This window comes from Pogona vitticeps, chromosome 2 (genome assembly GCF_051106095.1).
Source record: "Pogona vitticeps strain Pit_001003342236 chromosome 2, PviZW2.1, whole genome shotgun sequence".
NCBI classification, from domain to species: domain Eukaryota; kingdom Metazoa; phylum Chordata; class Lepidosauria; order Squamata; family Agamidae; genus Pogona; species Pogona vitticeps.
The window spans coordinates 14,312,245-14,332,395 of record NC_135784.1 but is presented as its reverse complement, the minus strand read 5'-3'; the positions used below and the strand labels follow the sequence as shown (position 1 = coordinate 14,332,395).

The 20,151-nt window shown below is 46.0% G+C and overlaps 2 protein-coding genes and 1 long non-coding RNA gene across 4 annotated transcripts in view; all 3 read right to left on the bottom strand.

Annotated features, from left to right (window-relative positions):
• Positions 1–20,151, bottom strand: part of LOC110070772 (zinc finger protein 18-like) — a 134,663-nt gene that overhangs the window by 8,024 nt on the left and 106,488 nt on the right. The window contains exons 1-5 of one of the 2 annotated variants that reach the window (XM_078387420.1): positions 4,269–4,846; positions 2,948–3,421; positions 2,636–2,753; positions 2,373–2,452; positions 428–554 (exon numbers count right to left, since the gene is read on the bottom strand). The exons of the other annotated variant lie outside the window; for it this stretch is intronic. Of the exons in view, the coding sequence (XP_078243546.1) occupies positions 428–554; positions 2,373–2,452; positions 2,636–2,753; positions 2,948–3,421; positions 4,269–4,487 (1,018 nt within the window). The 5' untranslated portion in view covers positions 4,488–4,846. Of the gene's footprint in view, positions 1–427; positions 555–2,372; positions 2,453–2,635; positions 2,754–2,947; positions 3,422–4,268; positions 4,847–20,151 lie in introns of those variants that run through there. 2 annotated transcript variants of the gene reach the window in all.
• LOC140703835 (uncharacterized) lies at positions 4,945–17,060 on the bottom strand. Its single transcript, XM_078386104.1, is given in 9 exon segments — positions 4,945–5,279; positions 5,281–5,338; positions 5,340–5,719; positions 12,601–13,604; positions 14,163–14,289; positions 14,927–15,006; positions 15,191–15,308; positions 15,487–15,948; positions 16,821–17,060. Coding segments are annotated over 9 exon segments (2,640 nt in total). The 3' UTR covers positions 4,945–5,108.
• Positions 18,193–18,756, bottom strand: LOC144587404 (uncharacterized). The gene has a single exon (XR_013542550.1). It is a non-coding gene; the product is annotated as an uncharacterized LOC144587404 (long non-coding RNA).

Below are 20,151 nucleotides of genomic sequence, written 5' to 3'. Positions count from 1 at the left end.
ACCATGAGGAAAGAATGGTCAGTCCCCTTGTTGACTCTCAGACCTTCTGCACCTACAGTTAGTCTGATACTCTGAGAAATCTACCTTTCAGCCCCACTTCCTTTTCCTGTTTCTCTAAAGGGGCAGAGCTTTTACTGGTCCTTTCCTGTCTGCTCGATCAGTGAGGATTAAGCTTTAAACCTCTCCATATGAAATGGAATATCCTATCCAAGTGACTAGCTGTTTTTCAGTTGTTTTATTGTGGATTTGCAGTGGGACTGAGCATTCAAGTGTCTAAACAACACCCGTTGTGCTGCAGAAAGAAAAACTGGAATGGTTTTCCTCTCTCTCATCTTGTGAACGTTCACAGCAGTGATAGGCTACATATTCTTTCGTACCATTTGCACTGTGGGTCTGTCGACTGAAGGGGGAGGAAAGCAAATCTCACCCAAAGACACCACATTTTCACGCATCTCCTCCATGACGTCCCTGTGGCAGGCCCTTTGGTTCTGATCCAGCAATGCCCACTCCGCCTCTGTGAAATTCACGGCAACTTCGTCAAAGGTTACAGGACCCTGAAAGAAGAGGAAGCCTTTCATCTTCAGAGAGAATGCGGTTGTTAGACTCTCACTAAGTCTGTTCCTTCTTGGGGGACCGCCCCCAGAGAGTACAGCTTGGGGATAATGTCTCGGCCCTGTGGAGTCTCAATTGTGGGGTTCCACAGGGCTCGATTATCTCCCCAATGCTGTTTAATATGTATATGAGGCCGCTGGGAGGGGTCATCAGGGGGTGTGGGGCATCGTGTCATCAATACGCTGATGACACCCAGCTCTACATCTGCTTTCCACCTACTGCAGGAGATGTCCCTTCAGCACTGCCTGGAGGCTGTAATGCAATGGATGCAGGAAAATGGGCTGAGGCTGAACCCGGACAAGACGGAGGTTGAGGGTGGGTGCCCCCACTGTTGCTGCCTTGGGTGACTTTCTCATTTGGGGGGGTCACCGTTGCCGCAAAGAGTGGGGTCCGCAGCCTGGGGATCCATCCGGCGCTCACCATGGAAACTCAGGTGACGTTGGTGGTCTGTTCCGCCTTTTTCCATCCCTGGCGGATAGCCCGGCTTTGACTTATCTTGATACGGGGGCACTCACTACCTTGTTTCATGCGCTCATAATCTCCAGATTTGACCACTGCAATGCGCTCTACGAGGGGCTACCTTTGAGGTTGACGCGGAAACTCCAAGTGGTGCAGAATGTGGCGGCCAGAAAATTCCATCATATTTGTCCTATTCTGGCCGCGCTTCATTGGCTGCCCATTCGTTTCCGCACTGACTTCAAAGTTTTGATGCTTATGTACAAAGCCCTAAATGGTTTAGGGCCTCGATATTTGGCGGAATGCCTACTCCCACCAAGTTCTACCCGTGTCACTCGTGCAAATCGGGAGGTGAGGCTGAGGAGCCTGACGCCGAGGGAGGCCTGGAAGGAAAAAACAAGAAACTGGGCCTTCTCAGCGGTGGCTCCTCGGCTCTGGAACAACCTACCTCCGGAGATTCGCGCGCCTCCCTCACTGGGTACCTTTAAAAACCAACTAAAAACGTTTCGGCAGGCCTTACCTGCAGTTAACCCCTGATGTCTTCTTTCCCTTTCTTTCCCTACTGTTCGTTTTCCATCTTGTTGAATTTGTCTATTGTTCATTATGTTAATAATTTTATATTCAATTGTGTATTTTATGTGTATTTTATTTACGTTGTAAGCCACCTAGAGTGGTCATAACTGACGAGATAGGCGGGATATAAATTAAATGAATAAATAAGTACCGCCAAGAAGAGAATGAACACAACTAGAGATGGGCACGAACCAGTCTGTCCCAGTTCATAAGGGGGGCAGCGCAGGTACTGCTGCTCCCCTGCCGAGGTCTCCTCTGGTTCAACCAGCAACTCACCAGGCCCAGCACCCTCACTTCCTGCACCTCATCCAGTCCCAGCAACAGCTCAGGCCTCATTGCCCCACCCCCTCTCTTGGCTGACCTCCCACTCAGAGAAAAGGGCAGGGCAGAAAAGTCTGGGCTCTTGCTGGTGACTGGGAGATCAGCCGAGGAGGTGGGAAAAGCCAGCAAGCAGACGTGAGTGAGTGGCTGATTGGATGAAGAGGCAGGGAAAGGGAGCCACAGCCCCACACGAACTGGGACGAACTGGTGCGTGCCCCTCTCTAAGCAGAAAATGTGGACAAGGATTCCAAGGCCAGACTGACCCGTTCCCTGAAAAATCTCTCATACAATTTACTACACAATATTGAAAGAAGCGAATGGAAGGGGGCAAACAATATGCAGCCGATGAGGCAGACAGGAAACAAAGGTGCCCAGGCTCCTTCCCCATCTCCCCATCCAATCCCCTTTACCTGTTCTGGCTGCACAGGCACAGCTTCCATTCCTCCGCAAAGGAGAGATGAGGGAGAGGTTCCCTGGATATTTTCAATGCCTGCAAAGAAAGATCTCTTATTCTTCACATGAATTTTATCCCCAACTGACTCAAAAATAATCTTCCTTCTTTGACTGAAAAAACATTCGTGATTTGCATGCAGGAGGCCTCAAAGGCCATTCACTGGCTTTGGAAAGATGCAAAGAAGGAAGATTGAGAAGAAATGGGCTGACTGGGTCTTACCCTGTGGGACGGCTCCTCCAATCCCCTCCAGCCTGTTCCTCAGGAGCAGTGGCCTCTGCCTGAGAGACAAAGGAGAGTCCACTGCCAGAGGGGAGCCAGGGTCAGATTCTGAAGAACCCTGTACAAAAAAATAAAATTAAATGAAATAACATGAAATAAATAAATAAATAAAATAACACACACAGAAAGACAGCAACGGCTGGATACCCAACACAGGAAGGGAGGAACAAATTTAAGAACTAACAGTAGAGAAAAGAACATCGGATTAAGGAAGAAGAGTGGAAATGTTTAGTTAGTCAACAAACTATAGACCTGAACTCTCACCGGCTCCTCTTCTTCCTTCTTATGCACTCTCTGGCTCAGGAGGAAACCTTCCGCCAGGGACACGGCCTGCGAAGTGGTTTCCGGCTTGCACTCTCTGACCCAGATCTTCATCGCTGGTGGCAGGACAGCCAGGAACTGTTCAAGGACGATCAGGTCCAGGATTTCAGCCTTGGTGTGTTTTCCTGGCTTCAGCCACTGACGGCAGAGACGATGAAGTTGGCTACAAACCACTCGGGGCCCTTCATCCTCCTGGTAGCTGAATTCCCGAAAATGCTGGCACTGGACTTCTGGGTCAAGAGAGTCCATTTCAAGGTTGTTCTGTCCAGTTCTTTCTGGGAATTCCTCGTTGCTCCAACCCTCCATGTCATTCAGCTCCTTTCCAGCTCCAGAACTGGCTGAGACCTCCACTTTCATCTCCAATAAGAGCCAAAAGAATGGAAACAACTGGACCGCCTTTTCCCTCTGTAGGAAAAGCAAAGACATATCAAATTTCAGGGGCAAGCTGAAGGCTTGGGAATGGCTCCTTTATGTGAGACAAAGACTGAAGGAGGAGAAAACAACTGACCACACAACCCCACTATAGAAACTGTTTTCTCTAAAGTTTGTGCTCTACCCATTTTTCTAACACCCCCCCCCCATCAGGGACTATGGTCTCCCACTTGTACAATTTGCATTACAAATAGAAAGTGCCTTTTCACTGGTTCAAACCCAAATTGTCTTCAACAGGGAAGGGTTCACAGGCAGGGGAGGAGGGCGAAGGGGCCTGTCCCATCTGTGAAGTGCTTTAGCCCTCCGAGGCTCCTTTGTGGGTAGGAAAGGATGTTACTCAACACTGCTGGAGGTCTCTCCCAGCCTCACACGGTCCCATGACTGTCACCTGCCTCATCAGAAGCAGATCCAAGCAAATGTGATCTCCAGGAGGGGGAAAAACAGCTGTATTTCAATAGGCCCACAAGAAGGCATGGAAGGAGGAGGTGGGCGAAGAGAGAAAAAAGGGTACTGCAAGGGCTTTGCTTTTAAAATGCAGGCTTTTAATTAAGATGATGGGATACTACCTGTCCTGAATTGACTGCTTTGTTTTCGCTGAAGTTCGGATTGTTCTAATCTTCTTTGTTTAATTGTGTGTTTTTCAAACTGTGGAGGAAGGAGCCCTCGGAGGAGGAGGAAGAGGAGGGAAATTTGGGGACGATCCCCGGAGAAGAAGGTTCACCTGCCCTGGCCTTGGAGGGAGGAAGAGAGAGAAGGAAGGAAGGAAAGGTCTTCCAGGGACTCCCCTTCTCTCCGCCTCTCCTTCTCCCAAAGCTCCCACCTCTCTTTCTCCCTCAAGCCAAGCCCCACAACCAGCTTCTCCAAGCGCTGCCCCAACTCCCCTTCCTTCTCCCCTTCCCGGGGGCTTCCCGGCTTCCCTAAGAGGCGCCTTCACTTCCGCCTGGAGCTCTGAAGAGGGGAAGGTCTTCCGAGAAGGAAAAGACGGGCGCACCTTCCGGGCGGAAACAGGAAGTGACTTCTTGTCTTCCTGTCGGCTCATCTAGGAACTAGGATTCCATGGCTCTACCTCCTTTGGAGGACCATTACTCTGGCTCATCGGGTCCAGCCGCTTGTCAAGGAAGAACCTGAACCCTGAACCCCGCGGTCAGATGCCTAAAATCCCTGCAATGTCTCTCCAGCAGCACATAAGAAATATGCTTTAAATGGACAGATGCTGGATTTTTTAAAATCGGTGGGCTTTTTTTATTGTTGTCTGTTGTCTGTCTTTGTGCCCGTTTTAAATTTACTCTGAGCCGCCTTGAGTCCCAGATTGCAGAGAAAGGTGGGATAGAATGAAAGGGAAAGAGAGAAAGACTGCGCACAATATTTGTTTCGTTTAATCACATTATGTGGGCAGAGCAGCTGTTAAGTTTTAAGAAATGAATGTGGATGTTATTTTTATTTATTAATCACATTTACAACCCACATTTCACTGAAAAGAATAGCACTCACGGCAATTTATAGTATTTTTTTATTTATTTAAATAATTTATATGCCACCTTGTTGGGGACCTAAGGCAGCTCAGAACAGATAAAACAACAAATGTAAAAACATTACATAATTAAAACATCTAAGAAAGCATTAAACATAGATCAAGATTAAACAATGAAGTATAAAAAAATCAAAAGGATTTATAAATCTGTAAGTCAGAAACCAGCATTTCTCCACACTTCAGCAACATTTCTCCCTTTGTGTGGATTCTGTGATGAGTTCTCAGACTTGCACTGTGACGGAAGCTGTTTCCACATTGCAAGCATTCATAGGGTTTCTCTGCTGTGTGGATTCTCACATTGGGAAACCAAGTACCTGCTGCGATGAAAGCTCTTTCCACATTCTAGACACTTAAAGGGATTCTCCTCCAAACAGGTGTGAACAGAGGTTGCTTGTATTACGGAAGCTCTTCCCGCATTCCAGGCATTTAAAGGGCTTCTCTCCTTTGTGGAGTCTAATGTGGGAAGTTAGATATTCTTTCTGATAAAAGCTCTTTTCACATTGCAAGCATTTATAGGGTTTCTGTCTTCTGTGGAGTCTCAGATGACGAGCAAGACCTGTGCTCCGACTGAAAGTCTTTCTGCACTCCAAGCACTGATCGGGTTTCTTCTCTCTGTGGATACTTTGATGAGAACTAAGGTTGCTTCTATCACTGAAGCTCTTCCCACATTCCAGACATTTATATGGTTTCTCTCCTGTGTGGCTTTCCATATTTCTTCCCAGGGACAAATTATTATTATTATTAATTTATTTTTAAATTTTTCTTAAACTACAGCTTAAACATAAACATAAAATACATAAACCAAAATACAGATCAACTGTGTTCCCCAGCACCATAGTCGGGACCTCTTGCAGTAATCCTATCCTTCTTCTGTCTTTATTCTTCTTCCTTTATTGTCCCCTTCTCCACGAATTCTTATAGAGATATTTGCTGTACTCTGAGAGTTTCTGTAGCTTCTTTCGATTATGGGTTTCCGTGAGGTTTTAGACTGGCGTGACAATTGAAGTTTTCCTTGTACACAGAGCACTCAAGCCTTCCATTGCTTTGATCCATGTCTTCTTTGACAGAGATTTCTTGGAAATTTCTCAAGAGGGAAAGAAAAGAGTCATTCCTTCTTTTCCCATTGGTTTCAGTTTTCCTTGTCTGTTGCTTCTCCTCTTTCTCAGGGAGGTTTTCCAAGCATATTTCATTCAGTTCTTCTTCAGTCTTCCTTTGTCTTGCAACAGGAGCTTATAAAGGAGAAAATCAAAACCCACGTTCACCAAAAACAAAATAAAGAATCTGAAGTGGAAAAAAACCCAACATAATATTTATTAATACAGTACGACTGCCTTACCCACTGATTCCCTTATCCATGGTCTGAAAATATTAAAGACATTAAAAGAAAAATCCTAGAAATATATATTTCTGAAGGTGAAGTTACCAGAACAAGACACTAGATGGAGCCAGAAGCCACACTATATACAGTGGTGACTTGACTTATGAACTTAATCCTTTCCGGAATGATGGTCGTAATTTGAAATGATCGTACGTTGAAGCACCATTTTTCATAGGAATACAGTCAACCCTCAACTTACGAATGGCCCTAGTTACGAACATTTTGACTTACGAATGGCTCCGTTGGAAAAAATTGACATTGACTTGTGAACAGAGCTTTGACCTACGAACAAGGTTCCGCTCACAAGTCGATGTCAATGGAGCGATCGGCGCCTTCGGAGGTCTCAAAGTGCTTTCCCTCTGATATGGGAGGAAGCCGTTTGAGACCTCCGAAGCCAAAAAGGCAGGGCAAAAGGTCTGGAAATTCGAATTTCCCACTCTTTCTCCCTGCCTTTTTGGCTTCGGAGGTCTCAAACGGCTCCCCCCCCCGACATCGGAGGAAGCCCTTTGAGAGCTCCGAAGGCAAAAAGGCAGGGAGAATGACCGGAAATTAAAATTTCCGATGTCGGGGGGAAGGCCCTTTGATACCTCCAAAGGTGCTGATCGCGGCTGCAGGGACCCCCAGGGAGGTCTCCCAGGGCTTCTCTGCCACCATGGGAGACCTCCCAGGAGCTCCCTGCCACCGCGATCGGCGCCTTCAGAGCTCTCAAAGGGCTTTCAGGCCGACATCGGAGGAAGCCCTTTGAGACCTCGAAAGGCACCGATTGCGGTGGCAGGGACCCCCAAGGAGGTCTACGATGGCGGTTATGTTTCTGTGGTTTTTTTTTTTTTTTGGCAGTCCCAGCGTGGGACTTGCTTCAATGGGAAATGGTACATCGACTTACAAAGTTTTCGACGTATGAATGTCCTTCCGGAACGGATTAAGTTCGTATGTTGGGGGTTGACTGTACATTGGAACGCGATTAACCTGTTCTGGCCAAATTTTTTTTTTTTAAACCCAAACAAAAATACCCTATCACTCCAAACACACTCAAAAATCACAGCACAGAAATATAATCTCCCCAGCCCAAACCTACCCTGCAAATGTACTTACTCAGAAGCAGAAAGCAGCTCCAGGGACTCCCAAGCCTCCTCCGACGAACACACTCTAACTGTTGGGGCGAAAGAGCTACAAAGAAGTAGCCATTTCACCGACCAACGGTTAGTACATTTGAATTCCCCGCCTTTTCCCCTGCCTTTTTCTGATTGCAACTCGAAGCTCTCGTCGCAATTAGAAGCAAAATTTTGTAGCCAGAGCTGGTCGTAACCCAAAATGGCCGTAAGTCGGGAGGCTCGTAAGGCAAGGCATCACTGTATGTACAGTAAACTTCATTATAGAAACATATTTCCGCTATGTCATTACCAGAAGTGGCCACCGGGTGGAGTCAGAGCCCATGCTATGTACAGGATTCACTATTCAAATATGGTTCTCTACAGTGGATATAAAAAGTTTACACATCTGTGTTAAAACATTAAGTGTCTGTGATGGAAAAAATTGGACAAGGATAAATCATTTCAGAACTTTCTCCACCTTTAATGAGACCCATGAACTGTACAACTCAGTTGAACAGCAAACTGAAATCTTTTAGGTGGAGGGAAGTAAAAATAAAAAACTGAAATAATCTATCACTTATCCCCACAGGGGCTCTCAAACGGGTTGACATTTTAAAATGCACAAATTTCCAGTTTTCAGTCATTGAGCTGCAGTTCACAAAACAATTGTATTGATTACGTCTTTGCTTTCACCTGACAAACTGTTGGATTTTGTAATTCATTGCCCTTTTTCGTTGCACCTGTTTTTAACATATTTGTAAGCTGCCCTGGGTCCTGCAAAGGAGGCAGATGGGCAACAAATAAAATAAACAAGACAGTAAATAAATGCATAATAATTTTTATTGCTACAGTTATTACACGTTACTCTTTAAACTTTCCTTTTGTGAGGAAGGTTCAACTGCCAGTGCGCCATCTCCTCCGGTTGACAAGAATACGCGTGGCGCGGAAGGGAATGAGAGAGAGCCAAAGGAAGAGAGAAAAACCGAAGAGGTTAAAACTGACGTTTATCTCGCTGAAGGGGATGACATGTCAGGGGAGGAGCAATGGGTGGAGGTCTGGGAGGAGAATAAAGAGAGAGGTACGTTTGTGCAGGAATTTTATTTATTTATTTATTTATTTATTTATTTATTTCCCCCCCATCTGGTATATTTATACCAATTCAGATTGGTGACAGAGAAGGGAAAGGGAGAGAAGAAAGAACAGGAGAAGGCGCGCGAAGTAAGAGCCCTGATCGATGACTTCCCGAACTTGAAGGTCGGAGGACTCCTACCTGATCCGATTCCTGACCTTGAAGGTGTGGTGGTAAAGAAAACCCTGGAATGGACAGTAGTGGTCTTTCCCAAAGGACATGGTCATTGGAGGAGGGTGGCTCGCCCAGACCGGTCGTTCAACACACCACCTCTCAAGGGAGATTGGGCCCGCCACCCTTGCTGCAAGACCATATGCGCTGTGAGGAGCGCCCCGCTGAGGAAACCCAATGACCGGGAGCGCTTTGGGCCGGCTCCCCCATTCTAAAAAGGAGTTATCAGGTTGATAGTAAGGGATTTGTGGAAAGAATGGAGCCTCAGTGGGACACGTTGGTCCCTACTGAAGTAGTTATTGACACACCTTTGTTAAATATCAATAAACCGTTGTTGTTGGAACCTTTAAAGACTCCGTTTCCTTCTATTGCTGGTCAACTGCCCATTAAAGTCAACGAACCTTTTGACAGTGGCGCCCAACGTTGGGCGGTTGAAATGGCGGGAAACGATGAAATAACGTTTCAGGCTACGACAGGCTATGGAACAACAAAGGCGTTTAATTTACAACCTGACCGAGCAGCAGACGCTAATTACTCAAAAACTATTGAAACCTGATAAAGAAGAAGCAAAAGATAGGAAAGAAACAGTGCCGAAGAATCCATGGGTGGCTGGCCCGGCTCCCATTCGTATGCAAAAGATGGGGGCGACTGATGACCCGGAGGCATACCTCCACACCTTTGAAAGAATGGCGACGGCAGCGGGCTGGCCGCGAGAACAATGGATATTGGTGTTGATCCCTTGTCTTACGGAGTTTTGAAAGAAGTGGTAGACACCCTATCTCCCAAGGAGGCCACGCGTTATGAAGATGTTAAAATGCTATCCTGCACACTTAGAACCTGAAGAGGGGAAGCTTATCGGAAGCGTTTCCGCGAACTTAAATGATGCCAGGAGTACATCCTTGGCCGTTGGTACAAAGAATGAAAGCTAATTTGATACGATGGCTTAAACCAGAAGAAAAGACAAAAGAAGAGATTATCGAGGCTTTTGTGATGGAACAGATGACTACCACAATGAATTACAATATGAGAAGCTGGGTGCAGAGGAATCATCCAAAGCGACTGGAGGAGATGATCCTCCTAGTGGAGGACTTTTGTAATGCAGAAGAAGGGGGAAAGAAGGCTCCTCCTCTTGGGAGCGTAGTCAAACGTGGGAGAAAATGGCGACTAGCAGCAACCAGGGAGCTTTCCCACGTGGCGTGGCTGGTGCTGGAGTCTCGGCGTGCCGGAAGGGGACAGGCATTCGCGCCAATGGCTCCCAAACCGATCCGTCCCATCACTTTCAAACCAGCAGTGCAGGAGCTGGCCAATAAATGGAAAAGGGGAAAGGACAGTCGCCTTGTCTGCTTTTTCTGTGGGGTTGAAGGACATGTACGTCGGGATTGCCCAGGGGTGGATTGTTCCTGGGTGGGCCATACTGGAGAGACTTTATGCATGCGGGGGTCTGAGAAGAGTGGATGGGAGGTGTTGGCTAAAGTCAATGGACAGGAAAAACGAGCGTTGGTGGACACTGGCTGCGGCAAAATGCTTGTAAGAGACCTGGAGGGGGTAACTGTGGAGGAGACGTTGACTGTGACTTGTATTCATGGCGATGCTAAAGCGTATAAGATGGCTTGGGCAGAGGTGGAAGTAGGTGAAACAAGGAGACGAATGAAATTGGGGGTGCTCCCAGGACTCTCTAGAGAAATGCTCCTAGGGAGAGACTGGGTTGGAGCTAACAAGTTGAATCTGAAAGAGTTTTCAAGGAGACTGTGGAAAAGACCAGAGAGACTGATTCTTTTCAAGAAACAGCACACGCGCAGAGTAGACTCTGGCAGCAAGACAACATTACCTTGCAAGAGAGTCTAAGGAGGGCAGGAGAAGAGGGAAATGTGGTTATGGGCGAAGTGGGTTTTGAATTAATTGACGGTTTGTTGTATTATGTCAATGAGAAAGGGGCAAAGTTACTGGCAGTACCTTTAAAGTGGAGACAAGAGATAATGCAAGTAGCTCATGATATTCCCATGGCAGGGCATTTGTCAGTAGGGAAAATGTTACCCAGGGTGACTAGTCGGTTTTGGTGGCCCAACATTAACAGAGAGATAGAAGAATATTGTAAAACATGTGTCAAAAAACTCAGACCAAGCCAAGACCGGGAGCCCCTCTGATACCTATGCCTTTAGTAGACAGACCTTTTGAGAGAATAGGCATGGACATTGTGGGACCTTTGACCAAATCAGCAGGGGGGCACACACATATTTTAGTAATAATAGATTATGCTACTCAATACCCAGAGGCGATTCCCCTAAGATCCACCACAGCTAAAGTATTAGCACGTGAACTAATGATGGTTTTTTCCAAGTTGGGGTTCCCTAAGGAGGTCTTAACAGACCAGGGAACTAACTTTATGAGCCAGACTTTTAAGGAAATGTAGAAGTTGTTAGAAGTCCAAACCATTCACACTTCCGTGTACCACCCACAGACCAACGGGCTCATGGAACATTTTAATAAGACACTCAAAGGCATGTTGTGTAAGTTAGTGATCGAGAAGCCTAAGCGTTGGCATCTATTGGTGGCCCCACTGATGTTTGAGATACGGGAAGTAGGACTAGAATGGGGAGGAGTTTTTTTCAAAACCAAAGGTAAGCTTCAAGCTGCTGGGGTTCTCGTTTTTGTGCTTTTCCGCAATGGGGAGCATCCAGGAGGCAGGAAAGAAAGTAAGGAGTGTGGGAGGAAAGGACCCCTGCATCCCCAGTCAGTTGAAGGAGGAGGAAAAAAGCAGGAAGGCAGGCAGGAGAAGCCAGGACAGGGCTGACCCCAAAGGGAGTGTGTCCCTGTTTCCCACGGGCACAGAGAGGGTGGCCACATATCTTAAGGGCATCTGTAACATGGGAGGGGGTGTGTTTTCACCCCTAGGTGAGAAAAAATCGTTTCTGGGGTTGAGAAAGCAGATCCGTCATCCCAGGGCCGGTTCTTTGGGGACGTAGAGGGCAAAGGGGGGAAACAGGGCCTTTTGGGGTGGTGGGGAGAGGGAACGAGACTGGAAGGGACGGATGGCAGGGAAGATGGACCCCTGGCTCCTCTCTCCCGCTACTTACTCTGGGTGGGAGAACACACAACTATATTGGATAGACTGGACAAAGGGCCAAACAGAAATGAGATAAGTTCTTCTCTAAATGACTGCTTTTGGGCTGCAGCTCCTGGGATTCTGCCTGGGGAAATTCTTGAAAGTTGCAAACAAAAAATAACAAAACAATGTGAATGTCATACTTGGTTGAATCCATGACGTTTTCTAAATAAGCTCCCCCTCCTTCATATAATACAAGTTAACAGATTGGTTACTTCAAAACACTGGATCATGTCCAAGGACAGCTAACTTGCTTCAAAGGAATAGGAATTCTTAATTGACTAGCTAATGATTCAGCAATTTCAAGGGGAAGTCTACACGTAAGGAAAAGCCCGAATCCAACTCATTGTGCACAGTTCTTTTTGCCACCAACCAAAGAGGAATGGAAATTTAGAAAAGGTAGAATGAAAACAACAACAACAACACAAGACTGGAGGGCTTATCTTAGAAAGGGAACTGCATTTCCATGGTTTTGTTTTGTTTGCTTTTTGGTATCGGAAAAAGGACAGTGAAGGGGAAAAGAGGACAATCCATGGCAGTCATTAGAAAATCAGATTCCGGCCCTGTGTTTCTTTGGGAACTACAAAATATCTGTTCTCGTTCTTTGTTTCTATAGGAAACACAATTCTATCTTTCTACGATGCAATGTCTGGAGGCAGACCTGCCAGGTTCTCACCAGGGTGAATGTTTCGATAGGAAATCAGATGCGTTTCTTCTTGAATGCCTCATGACCCTCCAAGCATTTAAACTTTTCTCTCTGTGTGTGTGTGGCTTCTTTGATGAGAAGTGAGTTGCACCCAGTGCCTGAAGCTCTTCCCACATTCCAAGCACGCAAACGGTTTCTCCCCTGTGTGGATTCTCATGTGGTTTTTCAGGGTTGTGCCATGGCCAAAGCTCTTTCCACATTCTGAGCACTGAAATGGTTTCTCCCCGGTGTGGATCCTCAGATGACGAGCCAGGCATGCCCTCTGCCTGAAGCTCTTCCCACATTCCAAGCACACAAACGGTTTCTCCCCTGTGTGGATCCTCATATGGCGAACCAGGTGTGTGCTGTGACAGAAGCACTTTCCACAGACCAAACATTTAAACGGTTTTTCTCCATTATGGAGGCTCAGATGAAAAGAAAGACTTGAGCTGTGACGGAAGGTCTTCCCACATTCTGAGCACTTAAATGGTTTCTCCCCTGTGTGGATCCTCATATGGGAAGTCAGGGATTCGCTGCGACTGAAGCTCTTCCCACATTCCAAGCACGTAAACGGTTTCTCCCCAGTGTGGATCCTCAGATGCCGATCCAGATGTGCCCTTTGACTGAAGCTCTTCCCACACACTACACATTTAAAGGGTTTCTCTGTGTCATTTTCCTGAGGGAAAACAAGGTTCGGTTTGTGCTGGATGCTCTTTCTAATCTCAAAGCTCTGAAAAGTTTGATGAATTCCAAAGGGTGAATGGTCACAAAGACTCTTGGCACCTTCTGGGGTTTTCAGCGGTCTCCCTCCCGTGTGGATTGTCCAAGCAGCACTTAGACTACAGTTATTTCTGCCCAAAGAACATTTACCCGATTCCTTCCTTTTCTCTCTGTTTTCCTGGAGCAGAGCATCTTGCAAATCTCTGAGTAGAAAAGGAAAATCTTCATTTTTACTGTGTGTATTTGCTTCACTTCTCCTTCCTTGAAGACGACTCTCTTTACAAACAACTGTTTCCAAGCCAACCCAACACAATTCTTCCTGGTTCTCGCTGTGTCTTCCATCACAGGCTGAAATAAGATGAACAAAATCCCATTGGAAAGGGGCACCTCGGGATCCTGAACAGGTTGGCATCGCCTCTGAGAATCTATTCACCCCAAAATGACGAGGAGGAGGAATTTGGAAAAAACATGAGGAAAGAATGGTCTGTCCCCTTGTTGACTCTCAGACCTTCTGCACCTACAGTTTGTCTGATACTCTTAGAAGTCTGCCTTTCAGTCCCACCTCCTTTTCCTGTTTCTCTAAAGGGGCAGAGCTATCACTGGTCCTTTCCTGTCTCCTTTCTGGGGAATGTATCGATTAGTGAGGATTAAGCTTTAGACCTTTACATCTGAAATGGACTATTCTATCCAAGTGACTAGTTGTTTTTCACCTGTTTTATTGTGGATTTGCAGTGGGACTGAGCATCCAAGGGTCTAAACGCCATCTATTGTCCTACAGAAAGAAAAACTTTCATAGTTCTCCTCTCTCTCATCTTGTGAACATTCACAGCAGTGATGGGCTACATATCCTTTGGTACCATTTGCACTGTGGATCTGTTGACTGAAGGGGAAAAAAGCAAAGCTCACCCAAAGACAACACATTTTCATGCGTCTCCTCCATGACGTCCCTGTGGCAGGCCCTTTGGTTCTGATCCAGCAATGCCCACTCCGCCTCCGTGAAATTCACGGCAACTTCATCAAAGGTTACAGGACCCTGAAAGAAGAGGAAGCCTTTCATCTTCAGAGAGAATGCGGTTGTTCGACTCTCACTAAGTACCGCCAAGAAGAGAATGAACACATTTAGAGATGGGCACGAACTGGTTTGTCCTACTGCATAAGGGGGGCGGCACAGGTACTGCTGCTCCCCTGCCCTGCCTCCTCTGGCTCAACCAGCGACTCACCAAGCCCAGCACCCTCACTTCCTGCACCTCCTCCAGTCCCAGAAGCAGCTCAGTCTTCTCTGCCCCACCCCCCTCTTGGCTGACCTGCCACTCAGGGAAAAGGGCGGGGCAGAGATCTCTGTGCTCTTGCTGGTGACTGGGAGATCAGCCGAGGAGGTCGGAAAAGCAAGCAAGCGGACGTGAGTGGCTGATTGGATGAAGAGGCAAGGGAAGGGAGCCACAGCCCCACACAAACTGGGACGAACTGGTCCGTGCCCCTCTCTAAAAACACAATGTGGACTGGGATTCCAAGGCCAGACCGAACCATTCCCTGAGAAATCTCTCATACCATTTACTACACAATATTGAAAGAAGCGAAAGGAAGGAAGCAAACCATATCCAGCCGAGGAGGCAGATAGGAAACAAAGGTGTCCAGGCTCCTTCCCTATCTACCCATCCAATCCCCTTTACCTGTTCTTGCTGCACAGATACAGCTTCCATTCCTCTGCAAAGGTGAGATGAGGGAGAGGTTCCTTGCATATTTTCAATGCCTGCAAGGAAAGGTTTCTTATTATTCACATGAATTTTTCGCCAACTTAGTTAAAAAAATAATTTTCCTACTTTGGTCAACCAATCTTTCATGAATTGCACGCAGGAGGCCTAAAAGGCCATTCACTGGCTTTGGAAAGATGCAAAGAAAGGAGATCGAGAAGAAATGGGCTGACTGGGTCTTACCCTGAGAGACGGCTCCTCCGATCCCCTCCAGCCTGTTCCTTGGGAGCAGTGGCCTCTGCCTGAGAGACAAAGGAGAGTCCACTGCCAGAGGGGAGCCAGCGAGAGATTCTGAAGAATCCTGTACAAAAAAACAAAAAACAAAAACACACACACACAGCAAAGTCTGGATACCCAACACAGGAATGGAGGAACACATTTAAAAACTAACAGTATAGGAAAGAACATCAGATTTAGGAAGAAGAGTGGAAATATTTAGTTAGGCAACTTATTAAAAAACCATAGACCAGAACTCTCACCAGCTCCTCTTCCTCCTTCTTATCCACTCTCTGGCTCAGGAGGAAACCTTCCGCCAGGGACACGGCCTGGGAAGTGGTTTCCGGCTTGCACTCTCTCACCCAGATCTCCATCGCTGGTGGCAGAACAGCCAGGAACTGTTCAAGGACGATCAGGTCCAGGATTTCAGCCTTGGTGTGTTTTTCTGGCTTCAGCCACTGACGGCAGAGACTATGAAGTTGGCTACAAACCACTCGAGGCCCTTCATCCTCTTGGTAGCTGAATACCCGAAAATGCTGGCACTGGACTTCACGCTCAAGAGAGTCCGTATCAAGGTTGTTCTGTCCAGTTCTTTCTGGAAATTCCTTGTTGCTCCAACCCTCCATGTCATTCAGCGCCTTTCCAGCTGCAGAACTGGCTGAGACCTCTACTTTCATCTCCAATAAGAGCCAAAAGAATGGAAGGAAATGGACCGCCTTTTCCCTCTGTAGGAAAAGCAAAGACATACCAAAACTCAGGGGCAAGCTCAAGGCTTGGGAAAGGCTCCTTTATGTGAGACAAAGACTGAAGGAGGAGAAAACAACTGACCACACAACCCCACTCTAGAAACTGTTTTCTCTAAAGTTTGTGCTCTACCCATTTTTCTAACCCCCCCCCCCCAATCAGGGACTATGGTCTCCCACTTGTACAATTTGCATTACAAATAGAAAGTGCCTTTTCACTGGTTCAAACCCAAATTGTCTTCCACAGAAGGATTCACAGGCAGGGGAGGAGGGCAAAGGGGCCTGTCCCATCTGTGAAGTGCTTTAGCCCTCCGAGGCTCCTTTGTGGGAAGAAAAGGATGTTACTAAACACTGCTGGAGGTCTCTCCCAGCCCCACACGGTCCCATAACTGTCACCTGCCTCACCAGAAGCAGATCCAAGCAAATGTGATCTCCAGGAGGGGGAAAAACAGCTGTATTTCAATAGGCCCACAAGAAGGCATGGAAGAAGGAGGTGGGTGAAGAGAGAGAAGACGATACTGGAAGGGCTTTGCTTTTAAAATGGAGGCTTTTAACTAAGATGACGGGATACTACCTGTCCTGAATTGACTGCTATATTTTCAGTGCATTTAGGATTATTCTAATCTTCTTTAATTAATCGAGTGTGTTTTCAAACTTCGGAGGGAGGAGCTCTCGGAGGAGGAAGAGGGGAGTCTGGGGACGATCGCAGGAGAAGGTTCACCTGCCCTGGCCTTGGAGGGAGGGAGAGAGAGAGAAGGGAGGAAGGAGGGAGGGAGGGAAGAGGGGTCTTCCAGGGACTCCCCGCCAGCTCAGGGCTCCCCTTCTTCCGCCTCTCCTTCTCCCAACGCTCTCACCTCTCTTTCTCCCTCAAGCCAAGCCCCACAACCAGCTTCTCCAAGCGCTGCCCCAACTCCCCTTCCTTCTCCCCGCCCGGGGCTTCCCGGCTTCCCTAAAAGGCACCTCCAGTCCCGCCGGGAACTCTCAAGAGGGGAGGGGGCACATCCGGGAAGGAAAAGATGGGCGCAACTTCGGCGCGGAAACAGGAAGTGGCTTCTTGTCTTCCTGTCTGCTCCTCTAGGAACTACAGATCCCATGGCTCTATCTCCTTTGGAGGACTATCACTCTCTGGATAATCGAGTCGAGCCGATTGTCAAAGAAGAACCTGAACCCAGAACCCCGCAGTCAGAGGCCTAAAATCCCTTGAGTTATCTCTCCAGCAAGACATAAGACAGACACTTTGAATGGACAGATGTTGGACTTTTAAAAATCTCTGTTTTTTTATTGTTGTCTCTTGTCTTTGTGCCGGTTTTAAATCTGCTCTGAGCCGCCTTGAGTCCCAGATTGCAGAGAAAGGTGGGATACAATGAAAGGGGAAGAGAGAAAGACTGCGCACAATATTTCTTTTGTTTAATCACAGTCGGAGGGCAGAGAATCTTTTTTAAGTTTTATGAAATGAATGTGGATGTTATTTTTATTAATCACATTTACACCCCACCTTTTGCCTAAAAGGGTAGCACTCACGGCAATTTATAGTATTTATTTATTTATTTAAATAATTTATATGCCACCTTATCCCCCCATTGGGGACGTAAGGCAGCTCACAACAGATGAAACAACAAATGTAAAAGCATTACATAAATAAAACATCTAAGAAACCATTAAACATAGATCAAGATTAAACAATAAAGTATAAAAAAATCAAAAGCATTTAAAAATCTGTAAGACAGAAAGCAGCATTTCTGAGATTTTATTTATTTATTTATTTAATTTAATTTAATTTAATTTAATTTAATTTATATCCTGCCCATCTGGTAGACTCTAGATAACAGACTACTTAAAGGCCTGCCTGAAGAGGAAAGAAATAATATGAACAGAAATAGTAACAGATAAAACTCATATTTAGTGAAAACTAAACAGAAGGTACACCTGCCATGGCTGTTGCTTTGTGATAGTAGGCAAGTTGTGGTCTGCATTGGAAAAGAAGTCTCATACGGCAGGAGTCCATCTTCCTCTCTCTTCTGTGCCCAGTTGTGTACGGTGCTGTAAGAGGCTTTGGCTCCTGCTGCCCACCAATTCCTTGCAGCTCCTATGGGATGTAGCAAATCTCAGCCACTTTCTTCCTCTCCATCCTAATAGGCCACTGCTGCAGAAAAGGACTTGAAGGGTCAGAGGTGTAACTCCTCTGCGGATTTGGGGTCTTGGTTAGAACTGCCAGAATTCTGGTTGGGGAAATTCCTGGTGAATTCTAGGAGTGTTAGTGCAATTTTTTTTAAAGTATCTGAAAAACATTAATTCAGGATGTGCACTATGCTTTTTAATGAGAGCAACAAATTTATTTCCCTGGTCTTGATCTTAACCAGACATGATTATAGTCTCCATCTAGATAATAAATGCTGCTAATGTTCAAAGTGTGAATAATTTTGCATCATTCTCAACTGAGTGGATTCTTCGATGATTTATAAGGTACATTCTCTGTTCAAAGGTCTCTGTTCACTCGCCACACTTCAGCAACATTTCTCTCTTCATACGGATTCTGTGATGAGTTCTTAGACTTGCATTGTGACAGAAGCTCTTTCCACACTGCAAGCATTTATAGGGTTTCTCTCCTGTGTGGATTCTCATATGGGAAACCAAGTACCTGCTGATACGAAAGCTCTTTCCACATTCTAGACACTTAAAGGGTTTCTCCTCTGTGTGGACTGTCTGGTGTGAACAGTCATTGCTTGTATTACGGAAGTTCTTCCCGCATTCCAGGTATTTAAAGGGCTTCTCTCCTGTGTGGATTCTCATGTGGAAAGTAATGTTCCTTCTGATAAAAGCGCTTTTCACATTCCCAGCATTTATAGGGTTTCTGTCGCCTTTTCTTCCTCTATCTTTATTCTTCTTCTTTTTTTATTGTCCTCTTCTCCACGAATTCTTAGAGATATTTGCTGTATTCTGAGCGTTTCTGTCGCTTCCTTCCATCCTGGGCTTCCCAGTGAGCTTTTAGACTGGCGTGACAGTTGAAGTTTTCCTTCAACACAGAACACTCAAGTCTTCCATTGCTTTGATCCATGTCTTCTTTGACAGAGATTTCTTGGAAATTCCCCAAGGGGGAAGGGAAAGAGCCATTCCTTCTTTTCCAAATATTTTCATTTTTCCTTCTCGGTTGCTTCTCCTCTTTCTCAAGGATGTTTTCTGAGCATACTTCATCCAGTTCGTCTTCAGTCTTCTTTTGTCTTGCATCAGGAACTTATAAAGGAGAAAGTCAAAACCCACATTGACCAAAAACATAATAAAGAATCTGAAGCGGAAAAAAACCCAACATAAAGAAAGAGGATATTTATTAATACAGTACGACTGCCTTATCCACTGATTCCCTTATCCACGGTTTGAAAATATTAAAAACATTAAAAGAAAAATCCTAGTAATATATATTTCTGAAGGTGAAGTTACCAGAACAAGACACTAGATGGAGCCAGAAACCACTCTATATACAGTGGCGCCACCACTTACGAACTTAATCCTTTCTGGAATGATGGTCGTAATTTGAAATAATCATTCGTCAAAGCACCATTTCCCATAGGAATGCATTGGGATGTGATTAATCTGTTCCGGCTGAAAAAAAATTACCAAAAAAAACCCAGACCAAAAAAAAGTACCGCTGCAAGCCCCATCAGACACACCAAAACACAGAAAAAATCACAGCACAGAAACATAACCCTCCCAGCCCAAACCTACCCTGCAAAACCCTGTAAATGTACTTACTCAGAAGCAGAAAGCAATACCAGTTACTCCCAAGCCACCTCCGTCAAAGACACATTTGAATTCCCCCCCCTTTTCCACTGCCCTTTTCTGATTGTAACTCGAAGCTCTAGTCGCAAATAGAAGCAAAATTTGGTCAAAACCCAAAATGGTTGTAAGTTGGGAGGGTCGTAAGGTGAGGCACCACTTTATGTACAGTAATCTTCACTATAGAAACATTTCAATACCAGATGTGGCCAGCAGGTGTACAGCATTCAGTATTAAAATTGGGTTCTCTACAGGGGATATAAAGTTTACACACCCATGTTAAAACATTGAGTGTCTGTGATGTGAAAAATGGGACAAAGATAAATCATTTCAGAACTTTTCCAACCTTTCATGAGACTTATGAACTGTACAACTCAGTTGAACAACAAACTGAATGAACACAACCAGAGGTGG